Source organism: Zeugodacus cucurbitae, chromosome 2 (genome assembly GCF_028554725.1).
Source record: "Zeugodacus cucurbitae isolate PBARC_wt_2022May chromosome 2, idZeuCucr1.2, whole genome shotgun sequence".
NCBI classification, from domain to species: Eukaryota; Metazoa; Arthropoda; class Insecta; order Diptera; family Tephritidae; genus Zeugodacus; species Zeugodacus cucurbitae.
This window is the reverse complement of record NC_071667.1, coordinates 7163084-7175706: the sequence shown is the minus strand read 5'-3', so window position 1 is coordinate 7175706 and position 12623 is coordinate 7163084. Positions and strand designations below refer to the sequence as shown.

Sequence of the window (12623 nt, the reverse complement as noted above, 5' to 3'; positions counted from 1 at the left end):
AACAAAAAGTCATGTTCGTTATCATTTTAGTTGGTTTCTAGCGGATTCGTATTTTGTCAGTTTTATGACAGGTTTAGCGCATTTTTCACCCACCATAAGTACCGTTAAACGCGCCGCAGCTGAATGAAGTGATTATTGTTTGTAGTTTTTGTGCAGAAAAATAAAAACATAAAGAAATGAAAATACAAATGACCCAAAATGTTCTACAAAATCGTGTTTAGCGTATCAATGGCAAAGCTACGCTCCACGCTTGATACATACACAGAAACACACATACGAATCAATCGGAATTGTCCGGGCAAACGTGCGGAACTGGCATGTTCGCCTCGATTGCGCATTACTTCAACTATTTAATTGTGGGAATGCTTTACCCGCTTGCCCGGTTTTGAAATAAATGCTAATTGAAAACGGTCAACAGCTGGACACTATGAAGTTTTCTCTCATTTTTATTTCGTCCATTTTTATAACACTGCGTGAGTTGCAGTATTGCCACAGCAAGTTGCATAAATTGTCATCAAACCGTTGGTGTTGTAAGCTGAGTGGCGTGGGTAAAGTTTAAATATCCACCCAGACATACTTATACGAATATACATGTAAATGTGTTTGTGTCTGCATATTTCAAGTTATTAATTTCCTTAGCTACCGCTGTTGTACATTTATTGTCTATTGATTGGGACACACCCGAGTGTAAATGATTAAAATCAACAATTTTGATTATACTTAATTAATTAAATTCATAGCCAATTAAGATTTATTGCTTTCGCAATGTGAGACAACATCATAAAACAACTGATCAGCTTATTGATTTGCGATCATTTATTAAACTTCTGTGAAGTTAAGTAAATATTTAGTGTTCCATTTGTTTCGAAATATTGGCGAGTGTAACTAAATTCGAACTTGTACACAGTTTTCCCATCCGATTTTAGAAAATTTAAACCGATTTTTCCCCCAAAATCTAATAAAATCTAAAATCTAAATTCTAAAACCTAAGATCTAAAATCTAAAATCAAAAATCTAAAATCTAAAATCTAAAATCTCAAATCTAAAATCTAAAATCTAAAATCTAAAATCTAAAATCTAAAATCTAAAATCTAAAATCTAAAATCTAAAATCTAAAATCTAAAATCTAAAATCTAAAATCTAAAATCTAAAATCTAAAATCTAAAATCTAAAATCTAAAATCTAAAATCTAAAATCTAAAATCTAAAATCTAAAATCTAAAATCTAAAATCTAAAATCTAAAATCTAAAATCTAAAATCTAAAATCTAAAATCTAAAATCTAAAATCTAAAATCTAAATTCTAAAATCAAAAACTAAAATCTAAAATCTAAAATCTAAAATCCAAAATCTAAAATGTTAAACCTAATTTAAAATCTAAAATCTAAAATCTAAAATCTAAAATCCAAAATCTAAAATCAAAAACTAAAATCTAAAATCTAAAATCTAAAATCTAAAATCTAAAATCTAAAATCTAAAATCTAAAATCTAAAATCTAAAATCTAAAATCGAAAATCTAAAATCTAAATTCTAAAATCAAAAACTAAAATCTAAAAGCCAAAATCTAAAATGTTAAACCTAATTTAAAATCTAAAATCTAAAATCTAAAATCTAAAATCTAAAATCCAAAATCTAAAATTTAAAATTTAAAATCTAAAATCTAAAATCTAAAATCTAAAATCTAAAATCTAAAATCTAAAATCTAAAATCTAAAATCTAAAATCTAAAATCTAAAATCTAAAATCTAAAATCTGAATCTTAAAATTTAAATTCTAAAATCTAAAATCTAAAATCTAAAATCTAAAATCTAAAATCTAAAGGCTAAATCTAAAATATTAAGTCTAAAATCTAAAAAAATTTAAAACATAAAATCCAATTTCCACTCATCACCTTTTAGTCAAGTTTATTGACCTTTGACAGGGGTTTGTTTAAATTTTCGTTGAGGTCATTGACCTCTGGTCGAGGTTTGTTTACATTTTAGGACGAGGTCATTGACCTGTGACAGGAGTTTGTTTACATTTTGGGGCGAGGTCATTGACCTTTGACAGGGGTTTGTTCACATTTTGGGCTGAGGTTTGTTTACTTTTTGGTCAAGTTCAATGATGAGGCTTGTTTACATTTTAAGGAATCACGTGTGGTCAGGTTTGTTTACTTTTTGAGAGCTTCTATTTGGGTAGATTAGTCACAGTTTTGAGGATCGCGTAGGATGAAGTTTATTTTACATTTGGAGAGCCACTGGGGTCATGTTTGTTTTTATTTAGCGGGATAATGGGGTAAAATTTAACTACAATTTTGGGTGCTATGTAGGATTAAGCATTAACAATTTATGAGGGACTCGTGGCATAGATAAGGTATGTGAAGTGGCCACGTCGGTTCAAGTCAATGTTTGGGGAAATTGGTAAATGGATAGTCAAAGATATCAGTGTCTGGAAGTATTACAATATATAGATTTGTGGAAATCGCAAGAGTATGTATTATTTGACCTTTTTTATTTTTTCATTAAAATATTTACATTGTTTATAATTCATGACATTTGTTTAACGGATTTTGTTTCTACAAAGAACTCATAAATCATAAAGCAAAAGACTCGCTAATTTAAGGACACGTGGAAAGCCGTGCAAACTTCACCCATCTTATAAGTACATTACTCATACGACAACCAATATTTGCATCACAAAAAGAGCCGAAAATTTTAATAACAATGGCAATAATCTGCAATGTACTAGTTATGCTTTAGTATACACGTGGTGTATTCCACGGAAAGTCTCTTTAGACTAGAAAGTCGTAGAAATATTCCAACAAATTTCCTGGACTTATTGCAGTTGACACTTTAAGAAGAGTTTAGATTTTTATATTTTATATTTTACATTTTACATTTTACATTTTACATTTTATATTTTATATTTTATATTTTATATTTTATATTTTATATTTTATATTTTATATTTTATATTTTATATTTTATATTTTATATTTTATATTTTATATTTTATATTTTATATTTTATATTTTATATTTTATATTTTATATTTTATATTTTATATTTTATATTTTATATTTTATATTTTATATTTTATATTTTATATTTTATATTTTATATTTTATATTTTATATTTTATATTTTATATTTTATATTTTATATTTTATATTTTATATTTTATATTTTATATTTTATATTTTATATTTTATATTTTATATTTTATATTTTATATTTTATATTTTATATTTTATATTTTATATTTTATATTTTATATTTTATATTTTATATTTTATATTTTATATTTTATATTTTATATTTTATATTTTATATTTTATATTTTATATTTTATATTTTATATTTTATATTTTATATTTTATATTTTATATTTTATATTTTATATTTTATATTTTATATTTTATATTTCATATTTCATATTTTATATTTTATATTTTATATTACATATTACATATTACATATTTTATATTTTATATTTCACATATATTATATTTTATATTTCATATTTTACATATATTATATTTCATATTTTATATTCTATATTCTATATTTCATACTTCATATTTTTTATTTGGTTTTATTTATATTTCAATTTATTTCTGCACTTAAACTTTGGAATGCCCCCTGTGTTCGACGCCGATGCTTACTACAGGAAACGTTCAAAGACAATAAAGGTTAAGCGATCACTAAAGTATAGTAAATCTGAATTAATAAAAAATTGAAACGGTGTACAGCTGGGCTCGAGATTTGGCAACAGGTGTGCAATGGCACTCATGCAATCGTTATAAGAATTAGAATATTACATTTTTGCAATATTATCTTTTAATGCCACCGGCCATGTATGAACATAGTGTGTGTGTGTACGCATGCAAATACAATGCTGTAGCCTCTTCTGCGGCTTTGTTGTCTATTTAGCTCATTTTCAGAGCTTTTTATGTGATTTGCATTTATTTTAACGGTGCTCTATTGACATTTGTTATGATTAATGTGTGTGATCTGGTTTATGCGGCTGCCAAATGCGAGCGCAAAGTCCGCTGTTTAAACACTAAATTAGAATAATCAATTTGCATTGAATTTGCTCATATATTTAGTTTGAACGGCGGCTGTGGAAGGAATATGCACGAAATTTGCATAAGCACAAAGTTAAGTACTCTATATATGTATGTAGATACATACATATGTACGCAAGTAAATCTGTGCAACTGCCATTCGTAAGAGTTAGAGCATAAAATTTATGCAAAATATGTAATGAACATTAATTTTGTGTTTGTTCAACTTCCGTAAGGGTTGTGCGGCGGCTATTATGGCTGTGGCATGCCACAACGGCAGCGCTAGGCGCTTAACCAATACCACTATTATAAATGTCAACAGTTTGTGGCGACGTAAATCAAATTGCCTATAAACCGCAGGGCGCAAATACAAATTATTATTTTTCATTTTTTGGCCATAATCGCCTCTATATTAGTGTTTAGTTAAATTGCTGTATTTGCATATATTCCGATTTATTTATATTGTATTTCATACTTGTATGCAGAAGTGATAAATCTTTTGCGTTTTATTAATATTTGAATACAATTTAAAATGGTTTCCAGCTACAAGTTTGATTTACGAGTTTGGCGGTTGGGAAAGCAAACAAATTGAAAAGAAGTATTGGTGATCGCTTTGTTCTTTGTTAAACAGTTACAATGCAGGTTGAGTCGAATTAGTAGGTAAAATGGTGTATAAAAATAATTAAGATAGATAAATTTTATTGTTAGTAATATATTTATAATATAATAACGTTTTTTGTAATGTTTTATTGATATCCTGATGAATGAGAATAGACGAATGTTAACACTTATTTCGAATATAAAACAAGTAATGAAGAGCTAAGTTCGGGTGTAACCGAACATTTTATACTCTCGCAATTTATTTATTTAATTTTATTAATATAACACAAAATTTGACTCACATATTCGTCATATATATGGTATAAAGTCCATTGAAAGTTGGAAACCCTAATATTATGTATATGGGAGTTAGGTGAAGTTATGATCCGATTTCACGTATATTAGGCACGGAGACATATTATTAGAAGAAAAATATTCCCTCTGAATTTATTCAAAATATCTAAGAGACTTAACTATATTTTCAGAAAAAACAAGTAAGGAAAGGCTAAGTTCGGGTGCAACCGAACATTTTATACTCTCGGAATTTATTTAGAGATTTACTTATACTTTCGGTGAAAAATTACCCTTAGACACTGAGTTCGTCATGTTTGATATCAGGGGCCTTGAAAAGTAATGGTAAGATTTTGACAATTTTTCCACAAGTGATGTCACAGCTCAAATACAGTATTTGTGTAAAGTTTTATTTCGCTATCTTTATCGGTTCCTTATGTATACATTATAAAGTGAACGAATCAGAAGGATTCAAAATTGAGTTATATGGGAAGTAGGCGTAGTTGTGAACCGATTTCGCCCATATTCCACCAGTGTCATCAGGGTGTCAAGAAAATATTATATACCGAATTGAATTGAAATCTGTCGAGTAGTTCTTGAGATATGGTTTTTGACCCATAAGTGGGCGACGTCACGCCCATTTTCCATTTTGTAAAAAAATCTCAGTGCAGCTTCCTTCTGCCATTTCTTTTGTAAAATTTGGTGTTTCTGATGTTTCTCGTTAGTGAGTTAACGCACTTTTAGTCATTTTCAACCTAACCTTTGTATGGAAGGTGGGCGTGGTTATAATCCGATTTTCTCCATTTTTGGAAATGCCTGAAAAAAACGACTCCTGAAAGTTTCGTTTATATAGCTTTAGTAGTTTACGAGATATGTACAAAAAACTTAGTAGGGGGCGGGGCCACTCCCACTTTCCCAAAAAAATTACATCCAAATATGACCCTTCTTAAAACCATCGTTTGTACCAAATTTTACTTTCATAGCTTAATTTATGGCTTAGTTATATCTCTTTATGGGTTTTCGGTTATCGCCATTTTATGAGCGTGGCAGTGGTCTGATTCCGCCCATCTTCGAACCTAACCTTCTTATGGTGCCAAGAAACACGTGTTCCAAGTTTCAATAAGATATCTCAATTCTTACTCAAGTTACAGCTTCCACAGACGGACAGACAGTCATCCGGATTTGAACTTTACTCGTCACCCTGATCACCAAATATATATAGTTTAGTTTTAGGACTTACAAACAACCGTTATGTGGACAAAACTATAATACTCTCTTAGCAACTTTTGTTGCGAGAGTATAAAAATTTGAATTCTGATTCGTTTGCTTAGCAAAATATAAATGAAGCACTAGTGAACATAGCGGGATAAAACTTTGCACAAATTTTGCGCTGACATCGCTCTCCTAACATTTTTCGAAATCGAACTATAACTTTTTAAGGCCGCTCATACCGAACATGAGGACATCTGTGCCTGTGACCAATTTTTAGCAAATTTTATAAAATTATTTATTCTTTTCGGTTCTACTTAGCATTTTCTTAATTGTTTAATATATAGATTTGCCCACATAGCTCTGTACATACATATATTGTGAGAGTGAGAGTATAACATGATTTCTCAAGGCTCACTTGGAATCAGTCTTAAACAAAAGTACACTTTTAAATTGGTTGTAATTTTCAGCATCAGATTGATTGATTTTAGTAAGTTCTGGAGTTTATTTGGTGACCCCATGAATGACTCAAACCACATATGATAATGAATAAATCCCCTTCTTATACAGCATATTAATAACATATTCAATTGGAAATAATGAGTTTATTTAATGAGAATAAAAACCGACTGGAGTCATCATGAAATAAAAACTGTCATAGGTTACCTTTGATAAAGCTAAAATGCATTTATTGTGACGCTTTCAATTCCTTCTACTGTGTCATAAATATGCAAGCAATAAAATCGTTTACTATTTCTAATAACTCTAATGAGCGAAGAGTTTAAATAAGCCACCTATTGTGAATATAAACTTGTTCGAAGTGTAAGCCTTACACTAACTGCTAGCGCAACTTGGCACAATCGGATAATGTTAGCTTGCTAACAACACCAGCATTTATTCCAATAAATCCTTCATATTCTGCCCAAAGCCCATGTTGTTCATAAACGTGTACAACGTAAAAGCAAATTTGGCAATCTTGAAAAAAAAAAGAAATTCGAAATTATATTGCGCTTTGTAAAGCTTTACTCACCGACAAGTTAGTTGTCATATTGATTTTGAAGAGTTTAAATGCTACGAAGGTAATGTCCTCTTGCGCACATTGCATGAAGTAGATGATGAGTTTGCGACAACGCTTGTCCATGCCCAACCAATTGCAATGAAAAATGGCGTTGGGCAACTTGGCGCTATCCTCCTCTAGCATCGATGCTTGATAGCATGTAGGCATAATCTGTATCAGCACGCTAATATAATAGGAAAAAGTGGACAGCTGTTCGAGTCGGTCGGCAAAGACGAAAAAATTAAGCAAAGAAATGCAATTGGCTATAGCAACAACAATGAATTGTATAAATACTGTTATCGAACAAACGGATGCAACGATATTTTTCGCCCTTAAAATGAAAATAGATATCAGAGGAGGGAAATTAATTGACCAATTCCAATTGAACTTACTCCAACAATTCCTGATGTGTAACGATACAATCCACCAATTCGTCGTAATTTTGTTCATCAGTAAACTCCGTATTCTTACCTAATCGACTCACACGTTTCGTCAAAAGATTTAAGTGCGTGCGTAAATTTCGTATATAAATCGGCGGGAATACATCATTCGTGGCTTGCAGCGACAGTTGGAAAGATATGTGAAAAACTTCGATAATAAAATGCAAAAAATATTTTATGGTCGGATGATGAATATAATCGGTAAATGGCAACCATGTGTTAAGTGGGTAAGTATGAAGGACAAGCGCTTGGAGATATAAGAGGGTGGCATAAAAATGATACATAAATCCAACGATGGCAAATAGACGTGTGCAATAGACAACACAGTTTTTGATCTCTTCACGACTCTCGGCGCTATGGCAGCGTTCATCCAAATGCGCAAATATCGGTGTGGCACTACGCAAATGTGTTTTTAATATTAAAATGACAATGCACTTGAGTTGCAGACCCACAACATTGACGGTTGCTTGCAAAAGGTTAAGTTGTATCGATATGGGTGCTGTTCGTAATGTCTGTATGTAACCCATATAGAAGGCAACCGGACATAGGGCAAGGCAATACCAGCAGAGGCACATATGCAGCAAATGACCCAAGCGATACGGTTGCATTGTTGTAAATCCAAAAAATGTCCAACTTTTAAATAAAAGCTGAAACGATTCACTGGACTCAAATTTTGCAGCGCCACGTCCATATAATAAATCGATGAGTTTACGCATATTCGTCTTGTATGCGAGCGGTCTGAAATGATATTATATATTAAAACAATGATAAACAAGTAGGGAAAAGCTAAGTTCGGGTGCCACTGAATATTTTATACTCTCGCAATTTATTGATATATTTTTATTAAGATAACACACAATATGACCCAATTTGAAAATCCTATAATTAAGTATATGAGAGCTTCTTCATATTCCACATTCGAGGCCTTCAAAAGTTATAGTCCGATTTCGACAAATTCCGATTTTCACAAGTGACGCCACAGATCATATACAGTATTTCTGTAAAGTTTTATTTCGCTATTTTCATTGGTTCCTTATGTATATATTATAAATTATTAGATTGAGTTTAAAATTGAGTTACATGGGAGGTTGTCGTGGTTGTGAACCGATTTAATCCACACGTGTCATCAGGGTGTCAAGAAAGTATCATATACCGAATTTTATTCGAATCGGTCGAGTAGTTCCTGAGATATAGTTTTTGACTCATAAGTGGGCGACGCCACGCACATTTTCCATTTTGTAAAAAAATCTGAGTGCAGCTTCCTTCTGCAATTTCTTCTGTAAAATTTAGTGTTTCTGACGTTTTTCGTTAGTGAGTTAACCCACTTTTATTAATTTTCAACCTAATCTTTGTATGGGAGGTGGGCGTTGTAATTATCCGATTTCAACTATTTTCATGGTGTGTGGTGGGGTACGTAAGAGAACCGACTGCAGAAAGTGTGGTTTATATAGCTTCATTGATTTGCGAGATATATGCTAATAACCGATGCGGGGGCGGGGCCACGACCACTTCCCCAAAAATAACAACCAAATATGCCCCTTCCTAGTATGATCCTTTGTTCCAAATTTTACTTTTATAACTTTATTTATGGCTAAGTTATGACACTTTATGTGTTTTCGGTTTTCGCCATTTTGTGGGCGTGACAGTAGTCCGATATTGCCCATTTTGCAACCCTCTCACGGTCCCAAGGAACATGTGTTCCAAGTTTCATGAGGATATCTCAATTTTTACTCAAGTTATCCGTTGCACGGATTTGGATTCGGATTCGGATTTTGACTCGTCTCGTCACCATGATCATTTTGATACATATAACCCTATATCTAACTCGTTTAGTTTTATGACTTACAAACAACCGTTATGTGAACAAAATTATAATACTCTCTTAGCCTTTTTTTATGAGAGTATAAAAATATAGACACTTTCGTAAAAAGTTTTGCATTTTTTTAATTTCAAGTAATAATTACTCGATTCATAATCAATTTACATCAATCTTAAAACAAATGCTTTAAGAATTCACACTAACTTTGTTCGAATTCACAATGAAGCTCACTGAAGCAATGAGTCTTAATATTTAGTTGAGACTATGTCTAACGGCTTAAAGTGAAAATCCTTTCTGTTGACCTTTTCTCGGTACTAATGTTCTTATAAGTGTTAGAAGCGTGTACATTTCCTATTAATTACAGGTTGCGATAATTGGTGGGCAGTTTCGATTGTTTACAGTGAACACCCCATTTTTAAGTAGCATTAATAAAACAAAGCAACCACCTGGAGAACTTAGCGATTACAGACCAGGGCGCAGTAAAGATAGCATAGAAATTGGCTATATAATCTCAAGTTGAGATTTGATTAATATGGGATGTGGATTTTTAACCGAGATAGGCCTTAATGAATTTCATACGTTGGAAGCAGTGCTTCATGAAATATATGTTTCAATGTTTGTTTAATATAATTTTTGGACTACGCCTATGTCGGTAATTTTTGTTGAGCTATTACATCTGGAAGTTGTTTGGAAATTATTTTGTCGTAAACAAATAATTACTTGCACTTTCTGCAATTTGCTTGAGAAAGTGGACATTGGTTACATGGGTAATTCGCTACTCTAATGGCAAAGTGACGAATTGGTTCTCATAACTTTGCAAATTTTCTTGCGCACGCAAATATTTTTTCTCACAAAAGTCGGCAAATATCGATATAAATAAAGTTAAAAGTTAGTATGCAATCTACTAGCCATTATCGGTCCGTAAAAATACAGTCCTTACAAAAAACCCTAATAATAAAGATCATAATTTTTATGTTTTTGTAATTTTTTTTAACATTTAACCGTGACCAATTACTGACGATTTGTTCTCGATTTTCGGAATTAGATAGAGAGCACCAGGACCAGGTCAATACATTCCATAGATTATCTATACTACTATTATAAAGAGGAAAGATTTGTATGTATGTTTGTAATGAATAAACTCAAAAACTCCTGTGCCGATTTCAAAAATTCTTTCACCATTGGAAAGCTACATTCACCCGGAGTAACATAGACTATATTTATTGCTAGAATTGCAGCTTTCTGGAAATAGTTCTCAGATGAGGGTATCAAAAAGACTCCTTGATGGAGAATCTTAATCTGAAACTGAAAATCGTCTTTTAAGTAATTCTCTACGCATCGCAATCGCGTGTCAGAGAGTCGAGTAAATTTCGCAAGTATTCGCTTGAGAGTCGAGTACGGAGCATGTTCAGCGGCTTGAAGAACAAAATATTACAAATATACAAGCTCGCACTAGAGCGTCAAACTCTCGAGCGTTCCCAACGCCTTCATAATCAGAGAGAAAGACAACGGAGACCAACGACTAGAGATCGTAATCAAGTTTCACTTTTTTTTAAATGAACCCACGCAAGAAACGGGTAAGTACTTGCATATGTATGGGAGAGTGTGTAAACTTATAACTTTTGAAATGTTTCTTTAAAACCGTGCGAAGCCGGAGCGGTCTGCTAGTATAACTATAATACGGAATTTCAAAATTCTTATATTAAGATATCTTAGAAACTGATGGGAACGTACAATCTGGGATAGGCTGTAGTTTGGTGGAGAAAATGGTTGAAATCGGTTTAGGAATTATATTAGCCCTTATATACTATATATATTGATTTTCGTTATTCTAGTGGCTTTATGCCGAATATATGGGTCAGATAGTGTATTATGTTAATAAAATTTAGTATAGACCATCCTCTAGCCAACGTTTATGCATTTTAGTGATGAAACGGGTCAAGACCTTGGGCTAACCTCATAACCCTATTATATTTCACGTCTGAGCTTTGCAGATTTCTGACTTGTTTCTTTTAGCTTTGGATCTCTACTGATGTCACGGATAGACATCTTCAGCCGAAGTAAAAATGGGGTTTAAGAGGTGACCATGTTTCACATTTAATTATTTTTATATAAATTAAAGTCAGCCTTCTTGTCTATGCTATGAGCTTTCAACAGATACATTTGCTTTCGACATCAAGTCAAAAATATGAGCACAAAAGTGAATGTATCCCAATTTCAGTTTAAATTTTTACAAAACACTTTTTGGCATTTAAATCAAATTTTTCACAATAAATTTAGCTGCAATATTCATTATATATAATGCAATAAGTGTTTAGCATGCAGGCAATTTATATGTACATACATATATCTATTGTAAAGGTACATATGTGCATACAACCATAACTACATAAACATATGTATGTATTTAAAACTAATAATTGCCTGGCTGCATGGGCATTAAGTCAACGGGGTGAGAAAATCTTAGTTATTTTGACAAAGTTGTAAGCTGCATGCGATAGCATTAAAGTATTTATTTTAGGCAATATTGTAGTTTTGTAGACAAAAATAGGTCAGAAGGACATAAAACACTACAGCCTTTCAATAGCAAATCGAATTTCGGCAAGCAACATGCACGGCTACAATGTTGTCAAAAAGTTTACTTTGTAATTAAATAATAAATTAAAAGCTGAAATTGCCGAAAATTCAAATGGCGAGTCCGTAAGAGCGGCAAGTAAAGCGAAAACCCGTAATTTTACACGGTTAAAAAAACATAAATTACCATGCAAAACAATTTTATCCATGAAAAATTAAACACCAATACCAATAATAATATATGAACCTGTGTTGTACCTGAGTGTATGTACGAGGGTTGCTATATATATTTCTGGCCTAATAATGAAAATATGAATATTTATCAACGAAAATGGTTTTATTGTTTTTCAAAATATTCTCCATCAAGATTTATACACTTTTGCATGCGCTCAAACCAATTTTCTAAGCACTTTTTTTGAGCTTTTTTTTTGAGCGATTGTCAAATTGTGCAGGATCCAACGAGAACAAACCTTTTTTACGGCCAGGTGTTCATGCAATATCGAATGTATGCGGGTGGGAGAAATGCATAGGCATGCCTCCAACTGAAGGTATGTTACATGACGGTCTTGCATTATCAGTTCACGTACGACA

At 31.7% G+C, this 12623-nt stretch overlaps 1 protein-coding gene across 1 annotated transcript; it reads right to left on the bottom strand.

Moving 5' to 3' along the window:
* Positions 1–6814: 6814 nt before the first annotated feature.
* Positions 6815–8446, bottom strand: LOC105210232 (odorant receptor 42b-like). Its single transcript, XM_029038965.2, has 3 exons — positions 7592–8446; positions 7173–7530; positions 6815–7117 (listed from the first exon to the last, which is right to left on the bottom strand). Exons 1-3 carry the CDS (start codon positions 8353–8355, stop codon positions 7037–7039), a joined length of 1203 nt encoding a protein of 400 aa, XP_028894798.2. The 5' UTR covers positions 8356–8446; the 3' UTR covers positions 6815–7036.
* Between the last annotated feature and the right edge of the window lie 4177 nt (positions 8447–12623).